Source organism: Formica exsecta, unplaced genomic scaffold (assembly GCF_003651465.1).
Source record: "Formica exsecta isolate Colony F162 unplaced genomic scaffold, ASM365146v1 scaffold201, whole genome shotgun sequence".
NCBI classification, from domain to species: domain Eukaryota; kingdom Metazoa; phylum Arthropoda; class Insecta; order Hymenoptera; family Formicidae; genus Formica; species Formica exsecta.
Window position 1 is genome coordinate 874,222 of NW_021849308.1, and position 19,087 is coordinate 893,308.

The window sequence follows — 19,087 nt, forward strand, 5'->3', positions numbered from 1 at the left end:
GAGAGATTATGTAAACATATTCTTATTTATTACAACGATAATCACTTTCTATAGTTATTAAGAATTTAATATATGCACACATGTAGTATGCACTTCATCATATGCACCTACCATACACTTGTAATACATGTGGAGTAGATGAGAGTAATGAATAGTTGCTACGCGTGTTTTTCGGTTCAAGAGATCCGCATATTGTATTTCAAAACATAAACCTCTTGCTACTGCCTGCCGATATAGCTTTCTTTTCATTTTTATGCCAGAAATTAATGGTCTCATCGTAATAAGATCTACATTTAATTGTGAACAAGCAAACTAGAAACAATAAAAAAAATTAATAAAATAAGACACAAAAATTAAAATATATATTTACACATTGAAAAATCACAATTTATATTAAAATATGAATATGTTCTAACCTCCAACATATCTTGTTTAGTTGGAACAATAGCATATAAGTGATATTTTTTCAAATTTGGGCACTGTGCCTGTAATAATAAAATTAATATACTGGTATCGCTTTAATATATAAATAAGCCTTTTGTTTTGAAAATTAAAATTAAAGTAAAGTTTTAATGTAAAGTTTTATACAGATTATTTATTATTTTCAGTAGATATATATTGTAGAATTATGTATTTTAATAGTATTTTATTTAAATTATATTTTCCAAAAATATACAATTACATTCTTTTTTAAATAAATGATTCAAATACAAGTTTTATTAATATGTTACTAAAAATTATACCAATGTATGTGTTTTTGCAGGATCTGAACAAATAAATGTGATCCTGTTAAGTATACATAGTTTTCCCTTAAATTTCTCGTTTAGTTCGCCCACATTAATTGGATCTGGCACCATATTTGGCACAGTTTTACTCTCTTCACCTTTTTTCTTCTTTTTTCTATCATTATCAACAGTACTTTCCTCTATAGTTTGATTTAACATCACTGTCTTATAACCCACTGATAACAAATAAATTTATAAATATACAGACATACTGAGATTAATTTATTATATCTTTTATCTCACAGTTAACTTACTTTGATACAATTTTAATAAAATATCGTTTAAACGATTCTCATTCTCGTTCGATACATTTATACACAAATCAAAAAATCCATTACTTGTTTTAAAATCCATCTCAACAAAATCTATAATTTGTGAATTAATATATATATCAAATAAAGTGCAAATATAGTGAGTAGAATACACAATCGTAACACGAGAAGTGTTTTATACAGAATTTCTATATTTATTAGAACAGAAAAAATGTGCGAGCGCGTTTTTTATAAAAAAATTTGTTAATACACATGTTGCATTTTATTATATTTTACAAACAAACATTTTAAAGTTTTCTAATATTTGCTAATGACACTGTATTGTTCATATATATATGTATAATAACAGCACACAAAAAAAAAATAAAAAAGATACTAAATACAATAATCTCCTATTATTTATGTACACATGTACAGGAAGAGGAGCGAATCAGCTGATGCGCGAATCAGCTGATGCGCGATTAGTGAGACAGCTGTGGCTGCCGCCGATGCTAAGCCAGTGGAACTACATAGCCAGATTCACTATTTAGTGCTACGGTAAAACAGTCGGTTGGTGCATGTCCGTGCTAGATCCATAATTATGAATAAAAATGCGGAGAAATATTATAGATTTATTAATGTTTTATTAGCTGCGCCTGATGTTTTGTTGCGAGCTTGTGGTAATCATCGAACGCCGAGATTGCCGCTCTCAGGCTTCTCTCAGCTAGTATAATCGTTTCACAAATTTTTCTACTTGTCAAATTTGGTTGCCAAATTAGTCGATATTAATAATAAAATTAATATCGTAAAATTTTGTGCTACAAAAAATTAAATATATGCAATTTATGAGGATGAACAAAAAAATGCCGGGATGACCATTCTTGTTTCTGTATTTAATGTAAACTTAAGTATAAACAGGCGCAATTCGAATGACATCAAAATAAGATTTCTTGAATGCGTACAAGAAACTATATTAAAAAATCTAGTTACAGTATATAAATTCTTATAAAAGTTACAATTATTATAAAAGTTAAATTCAATAAAAAGAGTTATAAGGATTTTGCAGCAAGATTACAAAAAAAAAAAAAGAAGAGAAATTATATAAAATGTATATATTAAGATGTTGATTGAATATAAAGTGGCGTGACATAGCTCGAATTAACCATTGTGAATAATTGATTTGACAGGATTATTTCTTATTCTTAACATCCTGTAAGATTAGATCAGGAATTGTATTTTTAGCCGCTACATCGATGAGGATGATATCTCGCTTTGTTACGTCATTTTTAATTACTGAAATACAGATTACCTTCGTCGGTTTATCTATTCGATCGAAGGATACGTCGTTTTGAATGAGGAATAATCTCGTGTACCCGAATTCACATTTCTATATAAAGACCGAGAACTATATAAAGACCGAGTTCATTTTCTGATTTGACTTTGTTAGCTGAAGATACCAGATTAAACCTGATTATGGAATTCAAACTAGGATTACTTCTTATATTTATCTTTGCAAATTGCATGGTACGTATTTTTTTGTAATAAAAAATTGCGCTATATCAGATTTATTATTATTTATTATTAATATAAAATCAAACTTGACAATTAAAAGTCGGTTAAAATAAAATTTGCTTGCGAAATAAAATCGAGATTCCATTTATTTCAGGTCATGACATTTAAACAAAAAGAATCAAATTTTTTTTTCTATGATTTAGAATATCATGTTTTAATATTTTTATTGAAAAATCTTCGATTAAAACTGTTTGCGAGTCACAAAATTGATCCCTAACATTTATCTCGGATAAATGCTTTAAATTAAATATATATTTGCATATAGTGTTTTTTTATGTATATATAATATTGTATATAGCAATGTATTTTCAAAATATATACTAGGCATACGAGAGATATCCGTATGTGCGTCCCAACGAGCGGCTGATTTACAATCAACGATACAACTACCAATATCCGCGCTATCAATCAGGCGACAATGGAATCCCAGGTGTAGCTGGGATAGATTATCCGATCTTCCGTAAAGTTCCGTGGACGCAATTCGAATGCAAACAGCAACAACATCCGGGTTATTATGCCGACCCTGAGACCAACTGTCAGGCGTTCCACATCTGTCAACACGGCGGCCGTAAGGATTCGTTCCTTTGTCCGAACGGTACGTTATTCAATCAGGAGAGACTGGTTTGCGAGTGGTGGAATACCGTGGATTGCTCTCGCGCTCAAAGTTTCTACTCCATTAACGGGGCAGTTGCAAAAGCAATGGAGGAAGCTGATAGGTGAGCCACGTATTATGTAACGAATTGTTCAAAATACATACCTACCTATTTACTGTGCGTCCGCGCACGGTATTCGCGTGCGATTGCATAATCGGACCATAATCTTCTTATCTCTCGCGGGTTAAGTACGAAAAATGTTGCGGCAACATTTCTCTTAACGTTCTCCTCAACGCTGAATTATTTCATAATAAAATAAGACGATGAAAGTCACACACGGCCAGTTTTAATAATAAGCATTTCATTCGTACAGGAAATGTATAATCAAACTCCCCCGCTTTCAGTTTTCACCGCTGCGTCGAGTGATATTTAAAAAGACTCGATGGTCATAACATGTAAACATCACGCATATTATTAATCTAAATTTATGATATTTAAAATATATTACTTTTTTGCATGCCATAAAGCTTACTTTAAATACGCAATTTAGAATTTTTATACGTTTTTTATTGTATTTGCGTTTCATCTACTTTTCTTCTCTTTACAAACACTATTAGTTTTATTACACTGCTAATAATTCCTTTACTTTTTTACAATGAAGACGCATCAAAGTAGCTCCTGAAAAGAAGCTCTTCAGAGATCATTATCAGCGTGGCTATAACATTAAGGCTGGACCTTGGAATAAATACAATTGGCAAGGCGAACAACAAGGATGGAATGAAGACGGCACATCGCTTCGTTACAATCAAAATTCGCATTTCATTAACAAGATTTTTTATGAAACACCTGGGAGATTGGTCCCTCCATCTTCGCGATCTAAATTTTCCGTTAAATCTTTGCCGACTACAAGCACTCGTTACAGCAATTTTTATTCGAAACCGAAACCGAATTACGCGATCGTCGGTGATGAATTTAACAAACAAACGACGACGAATAATTTTGCAATACCGGCTAACGTTTACTTACCTCCCCCAATCCCGTAACTAGATAATGCCGTAATAATAATAATGTATTGTACTTAGCATGTGTCATATTTAATATTTTAAACGTGCGAGCATTATATTAATAAATAGCATTTACAAGACAAATTGTACATTTTACGAATCTGTCTTCATTTTTTCATTTTTCTCGCGGAAAAGCTTATTTTTATTATATTATTATTAATTCAATTTGACCAAAATATTTGATCAAAGAAATGATTTATAATTTGTGGAATATATAGCAAAACACAACTGACTTAAAAATTAATTTTTTTAAGAAAATTATTATAAGATGTGTAAGGAGAAAAAAAAGAGAAAAGGAGGGAGAGATTAGCAGTCTAAGTAATGGAATTGCACAACCACAAAACTTAAGCAAAATTCTGTTTGAGGATTCTGCTTTCATTTTTTGCTGCAAGATTTTGCTGCCCCAGTTAACAGACATAGAATCGTGCTTCATCAAGTCGTGCTCTTTAGTTCGTTCCTCATCCTTTTAAATAACCAGGATATATATACAAAGCGTGATAATGTTTAAAAGTAACTGCGACTGATTGATAGAATTAAACTTTAATTACAAATCGTATAAAACATGGATGTGTTTTCTGAAACAGACTTATTTTGAGAAAAGGGATTGTTATTCTTTTATAGCCACACTATTAATTATTACATACATACATGTGTACACAAATATCAAGTACAAAATAAAAATAAAATATAAAAACTTACGACAGCGAGTAATTTTAAAATTTCGTACAAACTCAACGAATTATGAAAATTAATATTGAATGCCTAATAGACTTCTCGTCTTGGATTTCTCCTTGTTTGGCGTTAAATGGATTTCTCCGACACGAGCAATCTATTTAATCCTCTCGTACTTTTGCGGGTATAGATGCAGTCGAGCTACATTCAAGACAACATCGGCTTATAATATCACGATTTATGGACGAAGGAAGGGCTCCCATCATCGATAGACGTGCGATGAATAAGCAATGACGCAAGCGCAGATACGGCTAGTGTTTCTCTACATCTTTGATATTTCCCGGTTTCTGAAAGCAAAAGAGGCAAGCGTTTCGCGAGTACTATCGATCTCGCTGAGAGATACAAGAGAGTACGCGATCCTCTAAAATATATATCTGTCCACTACATCGCGTCGCTTGAGAGCCAAGATTAAACCGCCTTTGCAATCGTTCGCGCGAAGGTCGATCGTGATTCATAGATGTAGGCGCATCCCCTTAGTCTTATATTCTCACGGATCCCAACTTGAATGCTCCTATTCATAGATTTCGAACGGACATGACGTAGACATGGAACAGACATCTGTCAATTATGACATATATGCCTATTGCACAAATTGTATATATTGTGATATTCATATACGATTCACAATTCTTTCGCAAATATGCGCAACGCACATTGAATAACATCAATCAAAAAGATGGATCTCGACGACCTTGATTGAACATCTCGTTCTTACAGGAAATTGCGTACTAAATGCTCGCTGCGCGATCGGAAAGTAGTTTGAAAAATCTTTCATTAGAGAATAGTGAAATATGCAAAGGACGTTTACACTACGCGTATAATAGAACTTGTAAAAGCAGTTAACTTAACGTACAGCTGCTAAAGACGGTTGTTAACTACAATTTACGCAAACTATGAAGCAATATCAGCTTCTAAAGTTATGAAACGCAAAACAAACTAACAATTCCTAAGTAAAGAGACTTTATCGAAACATTCTCGATTACTATTATAGAAATACTGTCTCTTGGTGCTTAGCATAATACTCTAATCGATCAACATGACAATGCATGTTGGAGACTAATTTTTGTTGGTTTTTTTTATTGAAAGCTTTATTCATAAATAAAATGACATTAGCTTGCTCAAACAACCTTTATGTTTTTAATGATTTGAATGTTATTTTTATAAAAAAATATAGAAAAGATATAGAGAAAGATGCTATTTTTATATCTTATTTTTCTTTTAAGTATTTATCTTACGTATGGCAGGATTCCTGTGAGTATAAATTCCTATGAGTATAAATTCAGCAATTATCACATACTTTAGTTATCTCAATTCTTCCTTGATAGTTACAAAGTTCAATCAACAACCATAATTATAACTTCAGATAATAATCCGACAAATATGTATTATCATGATGTGTGTGTGTGATGTGCATGATCGGTACAATATAAAGTAATTATAAAAAATAAGAGGGTACAAGATGACAAGGACAACTTGTCTTTCATTCCGAACGATCCGTCACTGATGTGACGCAATTGTTATGAGAAAGAGACGATTGCTGATATAATTCAGACCTCTCTGCATTACTTGCCCTAATTTTGATAAAGTTTAATGGCGACGCGGACATTTGCGAATATAATATTGTACGTTTACTATCTCGAGATTTTCTCACGATTATGTCGTAATTGTAATTCTTTCAAGGATTAATGTGATTGATTTGTTGCAATAAATCGCTTTGAGATTTTGTAACATCTGCCGGAGATCATTACTCCCTTTTTTTTTTTTTTTTACTAACGGAAATTATTTATCGATGGTACAAAATGACTTAACCGTTTCTTCTCACTTGGGAGAGCTCCAGCTGCGGATCGTGAGACAGTTGTCGATGTTATACATAATACAATAAGCGCGCACACATTCCGAGCATGTTTTGTGAGGGAACCAAGTGCAGCGCGGAAAGCACGACTGAAGTCTCGCGCGCGTGAGAACAAATTTGATGTAATTATCACGAAGGAGCATCATATATGAGAAGTGTTATATAGAAATTCCATTCTAACTACACTTATAGATTTCCTTTTTCCGTATTCCCCATATTATCACAAGACACATATTAAGGAAAAGATACGTTATAAAAATTTAATATTTTCAATAATTTATTATTAATAAAAAATTTTTATTAACGAAATATAAATATTAATAAAAATAATGTCACAAACAAAGATTATTTTTTTAAATGTAATATTTGTTTGAAAATGTTTTTTTCTTTCTCCTGAGATGACATTTCTTTTTGCTATGAAAACTGTAAACATATTATGTACATGTTTTATCTGTATGTATGTAAATATAATTTAAAAATTAAAATTAATTCATATNNNNTATATATATTCATATACTTGCCACAATAAGATCTTATTCGTCACAGCGGCGAGTGACGAATGCATTGGATACTATTGCAATAAATTATAATAATGGTAATCAATTTTTTGTTTTATGACATTAAAACTATTTATTATAATCATATGTCACAAATGTAAAAGAATTCTTAAAATATTCATGAAATAGATGAGTTCTGATACAACCAATTGCTAGACTTCATTAACGATTAGTTCTAGAGGAATGGATGATTTTGCAATGCGTAAGTGATTATCGCAATCGTATTAAATTGCTGATGGATCTTAGAAAAGACGACCTAGCTAATATGATTGGAGCCTTTCTATACTAGACTCTCGGATCATTGATGAATATCGCAAGCTTTACTGTTTAATAAAAATGAAAATAATACTCCTCACATATTCAGATTTTAAGATTAATTTTAAGTTTTATTTCAACGTGAGTTTAAAAAAGCGCTATATATAAGACAACAATTTTAAAATTCTAAACATAATTCTAAAGCTTAAATAGAATAGTAATTTTTGTTTAACAGTTTTCCATCATGTGTGATAGTCCTAATGATTAAGAGCAGGATTAGTATTAAGTAGATTATTATATAAACTAATTTCTAAATTTACTACCTGTTTCATAAAGTAATTTTAGTTACAAGCACTTGATGATGGTGTAACATTCAATGCAACTAAACTGCTTTTTATAGTACAGGCAAGGAATCGTGGAGTTGGAGGGGCGAGCGGGGATATTTGCATCAGGGGCTCGCATCTAGAACCCTCGAGGTTTTGTAAACTGAAATCCTATCCTCATCCGTGTAAGATAAGTTAGCAAATAGCTATCGAGATGCCATCGTTACAGAACTCGCCGATCCTGATCTCTGCTAACTCGATGTCAACACGTACGTGAATGGCATTATATACGAGGAGATTAAGAGAATAAATCGGACCATATACGGGGATTACGTAGGATCGCGCGCGCGCTCGCGAGAAGCGCTATCGATATTGATACCCGCTTTTGTCTCACCGACGTGTGAGATACGCGCCTTTATGCCGCCCACGCACGATGCAGTAACTCGCACTCATCAGCGCGAGCGGTGAAAGCCCCGAAGAGGAAGACATGCGAAGACACGTCGTGTCACTACGAACGTCCGATGATGATTACGCGATGATACAAGCCGATTATGAATTTGAAACGAAGCGCCCGATCCTTTGACGGCGACGGAGCGCGCTACGTCATCCTGCGGGGAGGCCATATGAGAGATTAGCCGAACAAAAGGTCTTTTAAAAATTCGTCGAAGAGATAATAATAAATTGAACCGATCATCGATTCAAGATAAACATGTATATATACATGCATAAGATAATTGCTTTAAATTATTATATATTTTTTAAATAAATAGTATATATATATATAAATCTTTTCTAATTAGTTCTTGTTTAAGAGATTTGTGTGTTTAATTTTTAATTAATTTTCTTTCTTAATCATGTGATAGAAACTCTTAGCACATTTTGCGCAAGGTGTTCTAAATTTACTATTAAATTTGACTTGCCCTTTTCTCTTCTCATTACAAAGTCTGAAAAAAATAGTGTGATCTATTCTACTGCCCTTCTAATGATTTCTTGGAGGATAGCCTCGACATCTCGAATGGAAAACAAAGCAAAAGACTCTTTAGGTTGCAAGAGCGTTTGTGATCTCTTCTATGTCGAAGGGTATTATTCTCTCTACAGTTTTTCCGATATCATGTATTATTTATTAGGGAACACATCTCTCTTTGATCAGAGAGGCAAAAGTTCAGAGGTAAGAACAATCATAACAGCTTTACGTATACAATTATTTCAGCAACTATTTATGGATCACAATAAAATTTTTAAAAATATTATTGTATAAGTTAGTAATAAATGAAAAAGGAAGTTTGCAAAAGTCTTTCCTTTTTTATAAAATCTTTGTATTTTATTTCGCACAATAATTTTTAGATTTTATTAATCTTGTTTTATATTTAATGGCAATCTCATTTCGAAGAATAGATAACATAAAAACATAATATAAATTTTAATATAATTTTGATTATACATATTTAATATAACATTAAAAATTTATAATATTGTATGTTTAATTTATTCCCAGAGATATTACATTAATATAATACATAAATTGGTGAGCATAGTTGAAAAAATTATTCTTAACTCTGTTTTCAAAGATTACGGTCCATTATACTGATGACAATTTTTCACAGTTTTATCAGAAATTTGCAGAAAAAATATTCTTAAAAAAAGTAAAAAAGAGAGAAAGAGAACAACATATTTTTAATGATATAATTTCTCTCTCTCTCTCTCTCTCTTTCTATTTCTTTACATCTTGTTTGATTTATTTATTTATCTATTAATAAAAGAGAGACAAAATGTAAATTCTGGTCGAGTTCTAATTACAAAGTAATCACGATAGTGATGTGCATCTTTTTTACTTAGGCAAACAAATGAATCGAGATGCAAAGACATCCTCACGATCTTCTCGATTTTCTTCTTCTAAGACATCCTCACTGCCGGTTAGAGCAACGTGAAATACACGGCACTCCAGTAGACGTTACTCTACTTGCAGTATTTCACTTTCACTAACCCCGGCCTCCCACGAGCTGCTCATCTTCGCGAGATTCCCCGTTCAGGACCCCCCTCTAGAGGAGGCCTCCTTCGGTCCCGCAGCGGGTCACTTACGTCGTGAGGTCGTTCCACGGATGGCGTACTGCTTATGGATAGTGATGAGCTCGCGCTAGATCCATCCCCGCTATTACAGATCGAATCTGCCAATATTTACTTTAGATAATCATTGGGAGTTCGAAGAAGTCCGGATCATATCCGACATTCTTATTTTAGGCATCGTTCTCATTCTTTATTATAAATTACTTACATAATTATATATAAAAATATGTGTATTATACAATTTAAATTAAATGATTAATTAAATGATTAATAAATATCTATATATGTGTGTCTTATAAATTATTACTAGAATTTTGTGTATATAGGATTTGTAAAGGATCCATAAAAATTTTTATTTAATTTTATTAATAACGACAAAAAAGATGTCGCATCTTAGATTTAGATTCTCTTCTTATTAATACCTAAATCGATTGAGCAAGTCTTACATTATAATAAAGTAACGAGAAATTATATGATACACTTCTCTTAAAATTTGATGAGCGAAAGGTCAAAGAGTGCGGAGGTAACGTTCTCGTCTTTCCTATGATTTCCAGAAGTACAGACGACCTGCGCGAAAGGATCAATCCCATCGCTATTCGCGGTTTCGCGTGGTTCCCCACCTCGCATCCCGAGGAACAGAGGAAAAAAGGGGGCTCAATCTGGAGGAGGTCGAAGGATGAGCGCCGGAGCATCCCTGGTGGGGGCGTATCAGCACTCGGGGTGCTATCCAAGGATATATATGCCGACGAAGTTACTTCCACCATCAGTCACTGTCTCGACTTACCTCAGCACTGCGGTGTGTTTTGTACGTACGGATCGGTTGGGTGAGTCTGCACACGACACCATTTCATCCCCCTAAGACACGGCGATCGCGTTTTTGTCTGTCCCGATTCCGCGAGTTCTTGCGCGTCTGTCGCACAAATTGGATCCTTTTTCGGATCCGAGTCAGTGTTCGCTTTAGGTACCGAGATCGGTATCACATTTTTTCTATCTATGTGCGCGTATCTCAACGTGGCACCGATAACACGCACGAATGACCCGACGAAGGTTCCGTACCTCCATGCGCAATGCACGAGGGGGATCGGACAAGGAACGATTGCAATGTGTTAAAGTAGTACGGTCAGTGATTTCCATTCGAGCGTATCTTTTGAAGTTACATCTTCTGTATCTTCTATCTTGTAAACATATTTAATACATCAACCCCTGAAGACCGCGTATATAGAATACAGAAACAGGCGACGTGAGTTATAGTAGCAGAAGATGTAAATACTTCCGAAAGTCGATATATGAGCATAAAGTCGCAACATGATAACATAAATGATCTAAATTTTTGCCTTTTAGTACTGTTGTGATAATATTTTTATATTATTAAATTTGCATTGATATATCGAAATCAAAATTTCTCTCTCTTTTTGTCTCTATACGTGTATAGAAAAGTACATTTGTAAATTTTAATTCTTTAAACTTTTTTGCTTTCTTTTTCTATTTTGATAGTTGCTTAATTTTTATATAAAAAATTAAACAACTTGACAAGTAATACAAAAGTATTAGGATTTAATTTTATTACTTTTTATTATTTTATTTGTTTTATATATAATGAGATATTAAAAATCACTGTATGATAGTACATTTTTGATAGAAATATTATATATAACACATATAAAATAAAAAATATTTTTATATGAATACCAAGATGTATCTCGGATAAAATTTACTTGTGACATATACATATGTATACATATATGCACAGCATAAAATTTATAAATTGCTACGGACGATTAAATACAATTTATTATTTTTCTCAACATTTTTGTGTACTAATTAGATATAGAATAAATTAATCGATGATTGTATTTATCTTTCAGATTCGCCCATTTGAGGGTGCTAGCGCCAGCAAACATGCGGCTACGCTTGTTCTGGATCGGTAAGATCAAAATGATGATATTGATTGGGATATTGAATTCATTTAATCATATAGCTTTATCTCATATAATCATTTCATATAATTATCTGCAATAACCGAGTTGTTACGTTAGCATATGACTGAATAAGCACATGAGTTAACAAAAAGCGACACAAGAAGGTACGGCGGCAATATCTGTCGGTTTTTCTCTGGAGAAAACAGAAAGATTAGCAGAGATTGCAGTGTCGAGGATAGAGAAAAGAAAGTTCGCAATTTGTGACGTGTCCCAACGTCAAGTATAACCTTCGTCTCGATAATCGAAGGAGATGAAAAGTTTCCAAGCAATTGTTAAGCAATCCTATACCAACTTTACCTTCCGTTCATCGAATTATCGTGCCATATAAGCTCTCATACACACCATTACACGTCACGCAATCATTATAGCATTCTTTGACAATGCTTAGATATTGTCTGCGTAGCACAAGTGTAAATCATTAAAGAAAGATGTAGAGAAGCAGGTGTACAAAATGTACATGTATGAACGATTATCATTGTCGCGAATGTGACAATATGAAAACAATTTTAGCTAAATATGGTATTTCATATATTCTGATAGTAATCGAAGAACAGAGACCTATAAAAAATTCTGTTCCTTATAAAAAAGGCATTTTATTTCCGTATAAATTAAAAATAATTATTTTTTATTAAATTTTGTATACATGATTTTAAATCTTTTATAAAAATAAAGAAATAATAGATGAATCGTTAATATTGTTATATTAATAACTCATATTAAATGATAACAAGAATATGCAAGAAAATTTCTATCGAATACAAACATTTTTAACAAAGCTTTTTTATTTCTTGAAACGATTACTTTGACGGATAATATCAGAATGGAAACACACACGATTCTCATAATTCATAACGCTTTCAACGTCTCGGTTTTGATCACGATGTTTACGGTCCAGACAAGTTTTAAATTTCGATAGCACCTTCGCGCAAGGTCTACAACATTTTTTCGTAACATCCTCTAATTAAAACAAATTAGAGATAAGCCAGTGCGCCGCTGACTGGTATTGTTCCAGCGCACTTTTACGTATTACGGGGTCACCCTTTACGGTTACGATCATCCTCACTTAAAATAAAGGTCAAGTGTATGCAGCGTACCGTGTTAACGCAATTGCTATCGCCTTCCCTTTTCTTATAAATCTTAAAAATGAAAAGATATATGAGAAAGGCAAACATTTGGAAGTCAAAAAAAGACGAACTAATTTGAAACTATAAAACACAAACTTCTCTAATTTTTTTAAAATTAATTGATAAATATCGCTGTCGAAAAATTTTCGGTTTAATATAAAATCATACTAATCCATAAAAATTGACATCTTTTAAAAGAAGATAATTAAAGTAGAGACTTTAACGTACATTGTTGTATCTAACAATAAATGTAGTATTTTTCTTGTGAAAATATTACATAAGAAAAATTTGTGATATGAAAAAAATAGTCAAAGAAGGGTTAAGCTATTTCCGCCGCGGAGCTCCCTTCGGGCAGGTTACGTCAATACTCTGACGCGATCGTGCAACGCTAGTGTAACCACGTAACGGTCAAAGATCCTCTCGAACGATGCATCGAGTACCGCGTGCTCGGATTATCTTCGTAGATCACGCGAGGTTCGGGCTGCATCTTGATCTCCGCCCCATTGTTTCGAGGTAACCAAAACCGAAGCTATCAACCGGCAACAGGAAGATGTACGAATAATGGTACGGCAATATTGTTGCTTAAAATAGCTTTTGCTCAAATTATGCATGTTATGAAAATGACGAATGAAGATAGAAGAGAAATGTCTATAAAATTATTTATAATGAAAATATACAAATGAAAAAATGTTTTCCTGTTCGCGTATGATTATAAAATATTTCTTCTTCTTTTAATCATGTTTGACGATCCAGTTGTGATCCAACAAAATTGAAAATTATTGAAAAGAAACTGTTGAAAAACGAAATATTTGCTTCATTTATGCTTTTATACATAATTGGTACCAAAAAAAAACTTTTATTAGCAATTTTTTAGAGATTAAAAACTGCGGGGAGAGGTTTGTGACTCTAAAAATGACAAATATGATCATAAATTATATTATATTGAGATAATTACTTTTGTTGCCACCAACTTAATTTATTTTACAATAATTGTATCACATTGTATACTTTATTATTCAAATAATTAATCAAAAATAATTTTAAAAATTCACAAAGCTAATTCACATAATTCAATATATTTGGATTCATAAATTATTTTGAATGAGGAAAAACAAAGGCACGCGAGACGAAATGATTTTCTAGATTACTCATAATCCGCTTATGGCAATGGTATTATTTGAGCTGCAGAGAGGTCATGTCAATCGTATTTGCTAAATTACATTAATCTACGTCGAAGTAAAGTCTCCATTAAATCTTAATTTATCAACGTCAAATTGGCCCCGCGGGTATCAATATTCAAAATCGTTTCATAATTATAGTTATTTATCATGAACGATATTCATCGCGATAACAAGAAAGACTCAAGATATTTATAATTCACTTTGCTATTTCCTTGCATATTTTACATCACTCATTGAAGTTATTTTCAATAATTATATCCTTGGTGCTGTTACATGTTGTAAGAGATTAAGCGATATATTAATAAAGCGTGTCTTATAATTCATAACCAGGATTTACTTGAAAAGCAAAAAATATCCAAGGCAAAATGTACTCAAGAATAATTCTTTCTTTCTTATCATGTTTTAATGTTAATCGACTTGATTATTTTTTTTTTTTATTCAAAAATATTATCCCATTTTTCTAAACTTCTACAGAGCTCGAGATTCTAATCTGGATCTCTCTTTGTATACCCAAGAACCAGACTTTTGTATCTGCTTAACAAGTAGTAGCTTGCGTGATCCGCGGACCAGCATGACGGTGTCATTGCGAAAATAGGAGTCTCTACAATCTCGTGGAACACAACACGCACTTCTGAAGCCCGTCATTCGTGTTGCTTACTTCTCCTCTCTCTCTTTCTCTTTCTCTCTTATATGCACGATCCTTCTCTTTGCATTTGTCTCTCTTCATTTACGCTTTTTGACGCGATTTACGTACCGCCAAGCGTGCGAAGAACTCAGCTTCTTCGCGCCTACACTCTAAGCGCGCTCGACAATGCTCCTTAATTAATTAGACGGGAAGTTATGTCAGAGATTTTTCAAGACACATTTCTCTTCTGTGAGACTTGCACGCAACCTCTCGTCATTGCGACGAATTGCAGCGGTTACTGGCAGCGGCGTCGACAGCCTTTAGCGTTTGAGATAATTGATGTCATAATAAAAATTCTTTCCATGATGGATTTGTAGTGAGCTGTCGTTATGTATAACTGTGTCAGATAAAGAACATGCAATTTGTCAAGATACAGGTGCCTGAAAATAATGCTGTCTTGCTTGTATCTGTTTCAGCCTTGCTGGCTGTCGCTCGTTCAGTTCTGGTAAGTTGCTTCCGCTCTTAAATAGATATTATGTCATTAATAAACTTAAAATAAGAATACCTTTTAGATAAAAAACTCGTAATATTTAATTTATTTAATCTGTGTGTGAATTCAAGCTGTTTCCTTTCTATTTCGTATATGTTTTCATTTTCCTTCATCGAAAAAATGTAATGTAAAATTTGTATAAATTATATACGAGCCATTTTAATTTTTCACGATCAATATATCTCATTCGTTTTTTCTCCCACGTTGCGAAATAACATTTTTGGTTGCGCAAGTTTAAGCATTCTGATATTAATCGGTCGTGACTGTGTTATTGTAACTTCACAAGGATCACAATAAACGAGAATACGAAGACGCTCCTTTAAATCTTTTTATAAGCACGATTCTAGCGCGATGTCAGAATCTATAAATCTGATATATTTAATCGTTCAAGGGTATCGTGACTCCAGTAGATGGGTAAAGTGTTACACGATATTAAAATATAATAAATGTATTCAAAACCGAGAATACAATATATTGAGTTAATAAAATATTATTTATAGCATTAATATCTCAATTTTATTTTTATTAAAATATTATTTAACTTCAACATGTGTAATTATGCCTCCCCATACAATTTTAAATTAATAAATCTTTTTCCAATAATGCTATTTTAATTTTCTATTAGAATAAAATTTATATAAATGTATAAAGAATGTGATTCTCTTTTTTATTTGTACTTTTTAAACTTGATTTTAACTTAATTGATTAATTAAGGTAGATATTATAATTTTTTATTTTTCAGTAGATTTCATAATTATTTATATAATTTTTCTTGAAAAGTACGCACAACTAATAACACTTTTTTAAATATTTTATTTTTATTTTTCATTAACTCTTTAATTTTTTGATTTAATATATATCTTCTACATGTTTACCATTATAGGCTGACGAGGGATATAATTATCCCAGACCAACAAATGCGCTTGTACCAGGTGGTCCAGGAGGAGGCCCTGGCGCAAAACCAGGAGGAGGATTTCCAGGTACGTCCGGTGGATACCCATCTGGTCCAGGTGTTTCTGGAGGACCGGGAGAACCAGGAAGACCGGGCGGTTATCCATCTGGTCCATCAGGACCATCAGGATTTCCAGGTGGACGTCCAAGCAGTACACAACCAGGTGGGCAACAACCTGGATTTCCATCTAGCCAAGGGCCTTCTGGTGGATATCCTAGTGGACGCCCCTCCATTCCATTTCCGAGTGGCGAACCAACAGGCAGACCTGGTCCAGGAACAGGTGGGTATCCATCTGGTGGGCCAGGTGCACCGACCGGGCCGAGTGCACGACCAGGAGGATTTCCAACAGGGCCAAGTACTGGATATCCTGGTAGCAGACCTAATGGTCAAGCACCAAGCGGTTTTCCAGGTGGACAAAGACCTTCCGGATATCCAAGTGGACAACCAGAAAGTCCCGGATATCCTAGTGCACGACCGGGTGGACAAGGACCAAGCGAAGGATATCCCGGCGGTCAGATTCCTGGAGGCTATCCAAGTGGAATGCAGAAACCTGGTGGCCCGGGAGGTGAATATCCTGGTGGAAGACCAAGCGCTGGCTATCCAGGAGGTCCTCAGAGACCTGGCGGTGGTCCAAGTCCTCAGGGACCAAGTGGATATCCAGGACCGAGTGGCCCTCAAGGACCTGGAGGTCAGCAAGGTCCAGGTGGAACATCTATCGGCGGTTATCCTAGTACTAAACCAGGAGGACAGAGACCAGGAGGCTACCCGAGTGGCCCAAGTCCGCAAGGACCAAGCGGTTATCCTGGTGCCCCAGGACCACAAGGCCCAGGATCGCAAGGACCAGGATTTCCAACTGGACAAGGTCCACAAGGACCAGGAAGATTTCCAAGTGGGCCAGGTCCACAAGGACCAGGAGGATTTCCAAGTGGGCCAGCTCCACAAGGACCAGGAGGATTTCCAAGTGGGCCAAGTCCACAAGGACCAGGAGGATTTCCGGGTGGACCAAGTACTGGCCATCCAGTAGGACCTGGAGAACATGGAGGACCTGGGGAATATACTCATGGTGACGAGGGAAGATATGATGAAGGTGATTATTCAGCTATTCCAGGCGAACCTGGTCGCGATTATCCCATATACAGTGAAATTCCAGAAACTGGTTTTCGTTGCGATGCACAACAATTCCCTGGTTATTATGCTGACGTGGAAGCTCAGTGCCAAGTTTTTCATATATGTGCCAATAATAAGACCTACGATTTTCTTTGTCCAAATGGAACAATTTTTCATCAGCAATTCTTTGTCTGTGTATGGTGGAATCAATTTGATTGCAACTCCGCACCAAGTTTTTACTATTTGAACGAGAACCTTTACGATTATACTATTATGGGAACACCTGGTCAAAGACCCGGTACTGAAGGACCTTCAGGACCTTCTGGACCTGGTACATATCCGGGAGGTCCAGGCGCTCCTGGTGGTCCAGGTGGTCCAAGTACTCCTGGTCCAAGTGGTCCAGGTGGTTATCCGGGAAGCCCGCAACGTCCTGGTGAAAAACCTCAAGGTCCCTCGAGACCAGGCGAATATCCAGGAGAACCTCAAGGCCCATCAAAACCAAGCGGATATCCGGGGAGACCTCAAGGCCCGTCAGGACCAGGTGCATATCCAGGAGGACCTTCAGGCCCGTCGGGACCAGGTAGATATCCAGGAGGACCTTCAGGCCCGTCGGGACCAGGTAGATATCCAGGAGGACCTTCAGGCCCGTCAGGACCAACTGGGCCAGGCGGTTATCCAAGCGGTCCTCAAGGACCAACAGGTCCAGAAGGTCCAAGCGGTTTTCCAGGGCGACCTGGAGGCCCAGGACCACAAGGTCCATCTGGTCGACCAGGACCCGCATATTTAGGTCCACCGGCAGGACCATCAGGACCTCAAGTACCTCAAGGACCAAGCGGAACAGGCTATCCCGGAAGACCTCAGGGGCCTTCTGGTCCTAGTGGACCTTCGACGAGACCTCAAGGACCTGGTGGTCCCAGTGGTTACCCGGGACCAAGCAGACCATCTCCGGGATATCCAAATGGCCAGCCTCAAGGACCTAGTGGTCCCGGTGGTTATCCGGGACCAAGCGGACCATCTCCAGGATATCCAAATGGCCAGCCTCAAGGACCCACGCGACCGCAGGGCTACCCAGGTCCAAGTACACCGAGTGGTCGTCCACAAGGACCTAGTGGACCAGGCGGATATCCCAGTGGTAGACCAAGCGGTCCATCATTTCCAAGTGGACCAAGCGGACCTACTGGGCCAGGCATTGGAACAGGTTCACCATTCCCGCCACAAGGCCCTCCGAAGCCAGATCGTGAGTACTTACCGCCGCGGATTGGATAATCGTGAAGCTAAACTTCCAGCCAATATTTAACGACGATTCCCACCGTTGTTTAATGCTGGATCAAATGTGTAAATACGAGCGTACAGTTTTACCTGCGTAATCTAGGTATCGATTATTCGTATTGCATTCACATTAACATATAGGGAATTCAATTCTGCTTACGCGTTTACTTATCCTAAGGTTTCCATATATTCAATTAAAGGTTTACATCGTTTGTTCTCAATTAACTTTATTAGTAAAATATATTTATATAT

At 35.3% G+C, this 19,087-nt stretch overlaps 3 protein-coding genes across 3 annotated transcripts in view; 2 read left to right on the forward strand and 1 right to left on the reverse strand.

The window, feature by feature from the left end:
* LOC115234747 (ribonuclease P protein subunit p30) overlaps positions 1 to 1,604 on the reverse strand; it is a 2,362-nt gene extending 758 nt beyond the window's left edge. The window contains exons 1-4 of the mRNA XM_029806062.1: positions 1,040 to 1,604; positions 744 to 961; positions 417 to 485; positions 112 to 312 (exon numbers count right to left, since the gene is read on the reverse strand). Of these exons, the coding sequence (XP_029661922.1) occupies positions 112 to 312; positions 417 to 485; positions 744 to 961; positions 1,040 to 1,139 (588 nt within the window). The 5' untranslated portion in view covers positions 1,140 to 1,604. The remainder of the gene's footprint in view (positions 1 to 111; positions 313 to 416; positions 486 to 743; positions 962 to 1,039) is intronic.
* An 863-nt stretch (positions 1,605 to 2,467) lies between these two features.
* On the forward strand, positions 2,468 to 4,330 carry LOC115234665. The gene is made up of 3 exons (XM_029805887.1): positions 2,468 to 2,560; positions 2,933 to 3,324; positions 3,863 to 4,330. Exons 1-3 carry the CDS (start codon positions 2,510 to 2,512, stop codon positions 4,242 to 4,244), a joined length of 825 nt encoding a protein of 274 aa, XP_029661747.1. The 5' UTR covers positions 2,468 to 2,509; the 3' UTR covers positions 4,245 to 4,330.
* A 7,584-nt stretch (positions 4,331 to 11,914) lies between these two features.
* Positions 11,915 to 18,832, forward strand: LOC115234676 (collagen alpha-1(I) chain-like). The gene is made up of 4 exons (XM_029805904.1): positions 11,915 to 11,972; positions 15,434 to 15,462; positions 16,391 to 18,548; positions 18,612 to 18,832. The coding sequence occupies exons 1-4, from the start codon at positions 11,948 to 11,950 to the stop codon at positions 18,830 to 18,832; spliced, it is 2,433 nt and encodes an 810-aa protein (XP_029661764.1). The 5' UTR covers positions 11,915 to 11,947.
* Positions 18,833 to 19,087: the final 255 nt, after the last annotated feature.

Bases quoted from the DNA above. Each gene is read 5' to 3' on its own strand.
- LOC115234665 (XM_029805887.1), top strand. From the start codon at position 2,510: ATGGAATTCAAACTAGGATTACTTCTTATATTTATCTTTGCAAATTGC. The intron at 2,561-2,932 runs GTACGTATTTTT...AATATATACTAG, and splicing joins TTATCTTTGCAAATTGCATG to GCATACGAGAGATATCCGTA. The intron at 3,325-3,862 runs GTGAGCCACGTA...TTTACAATGAAG, and splicing joins GCAATGGAGGAAGCTGATAG to ACGCATCAAAGTAGCTCCTG.
- LOC115234676 (XM_029805904.1), top strand. From the start codon at position 11,948: ATGCGGCTACGCTTGTTCTGGATCG. The intron at 11,973-15,433 runs GTAAGATCAAAA...TATCTGTTTCAG, and splicing joins GCTACGCTTGTTCTGGATCG to CCTTGCTGGCTGTCGCTCGT. The intron at 18,549-18,611 runs GTCCCGGTGGTT...GCCAGCCTCAAG, and splicing joins CCAGCCTCAAGGACCTAGTG to GACCCACGCGACCGCAGGGC.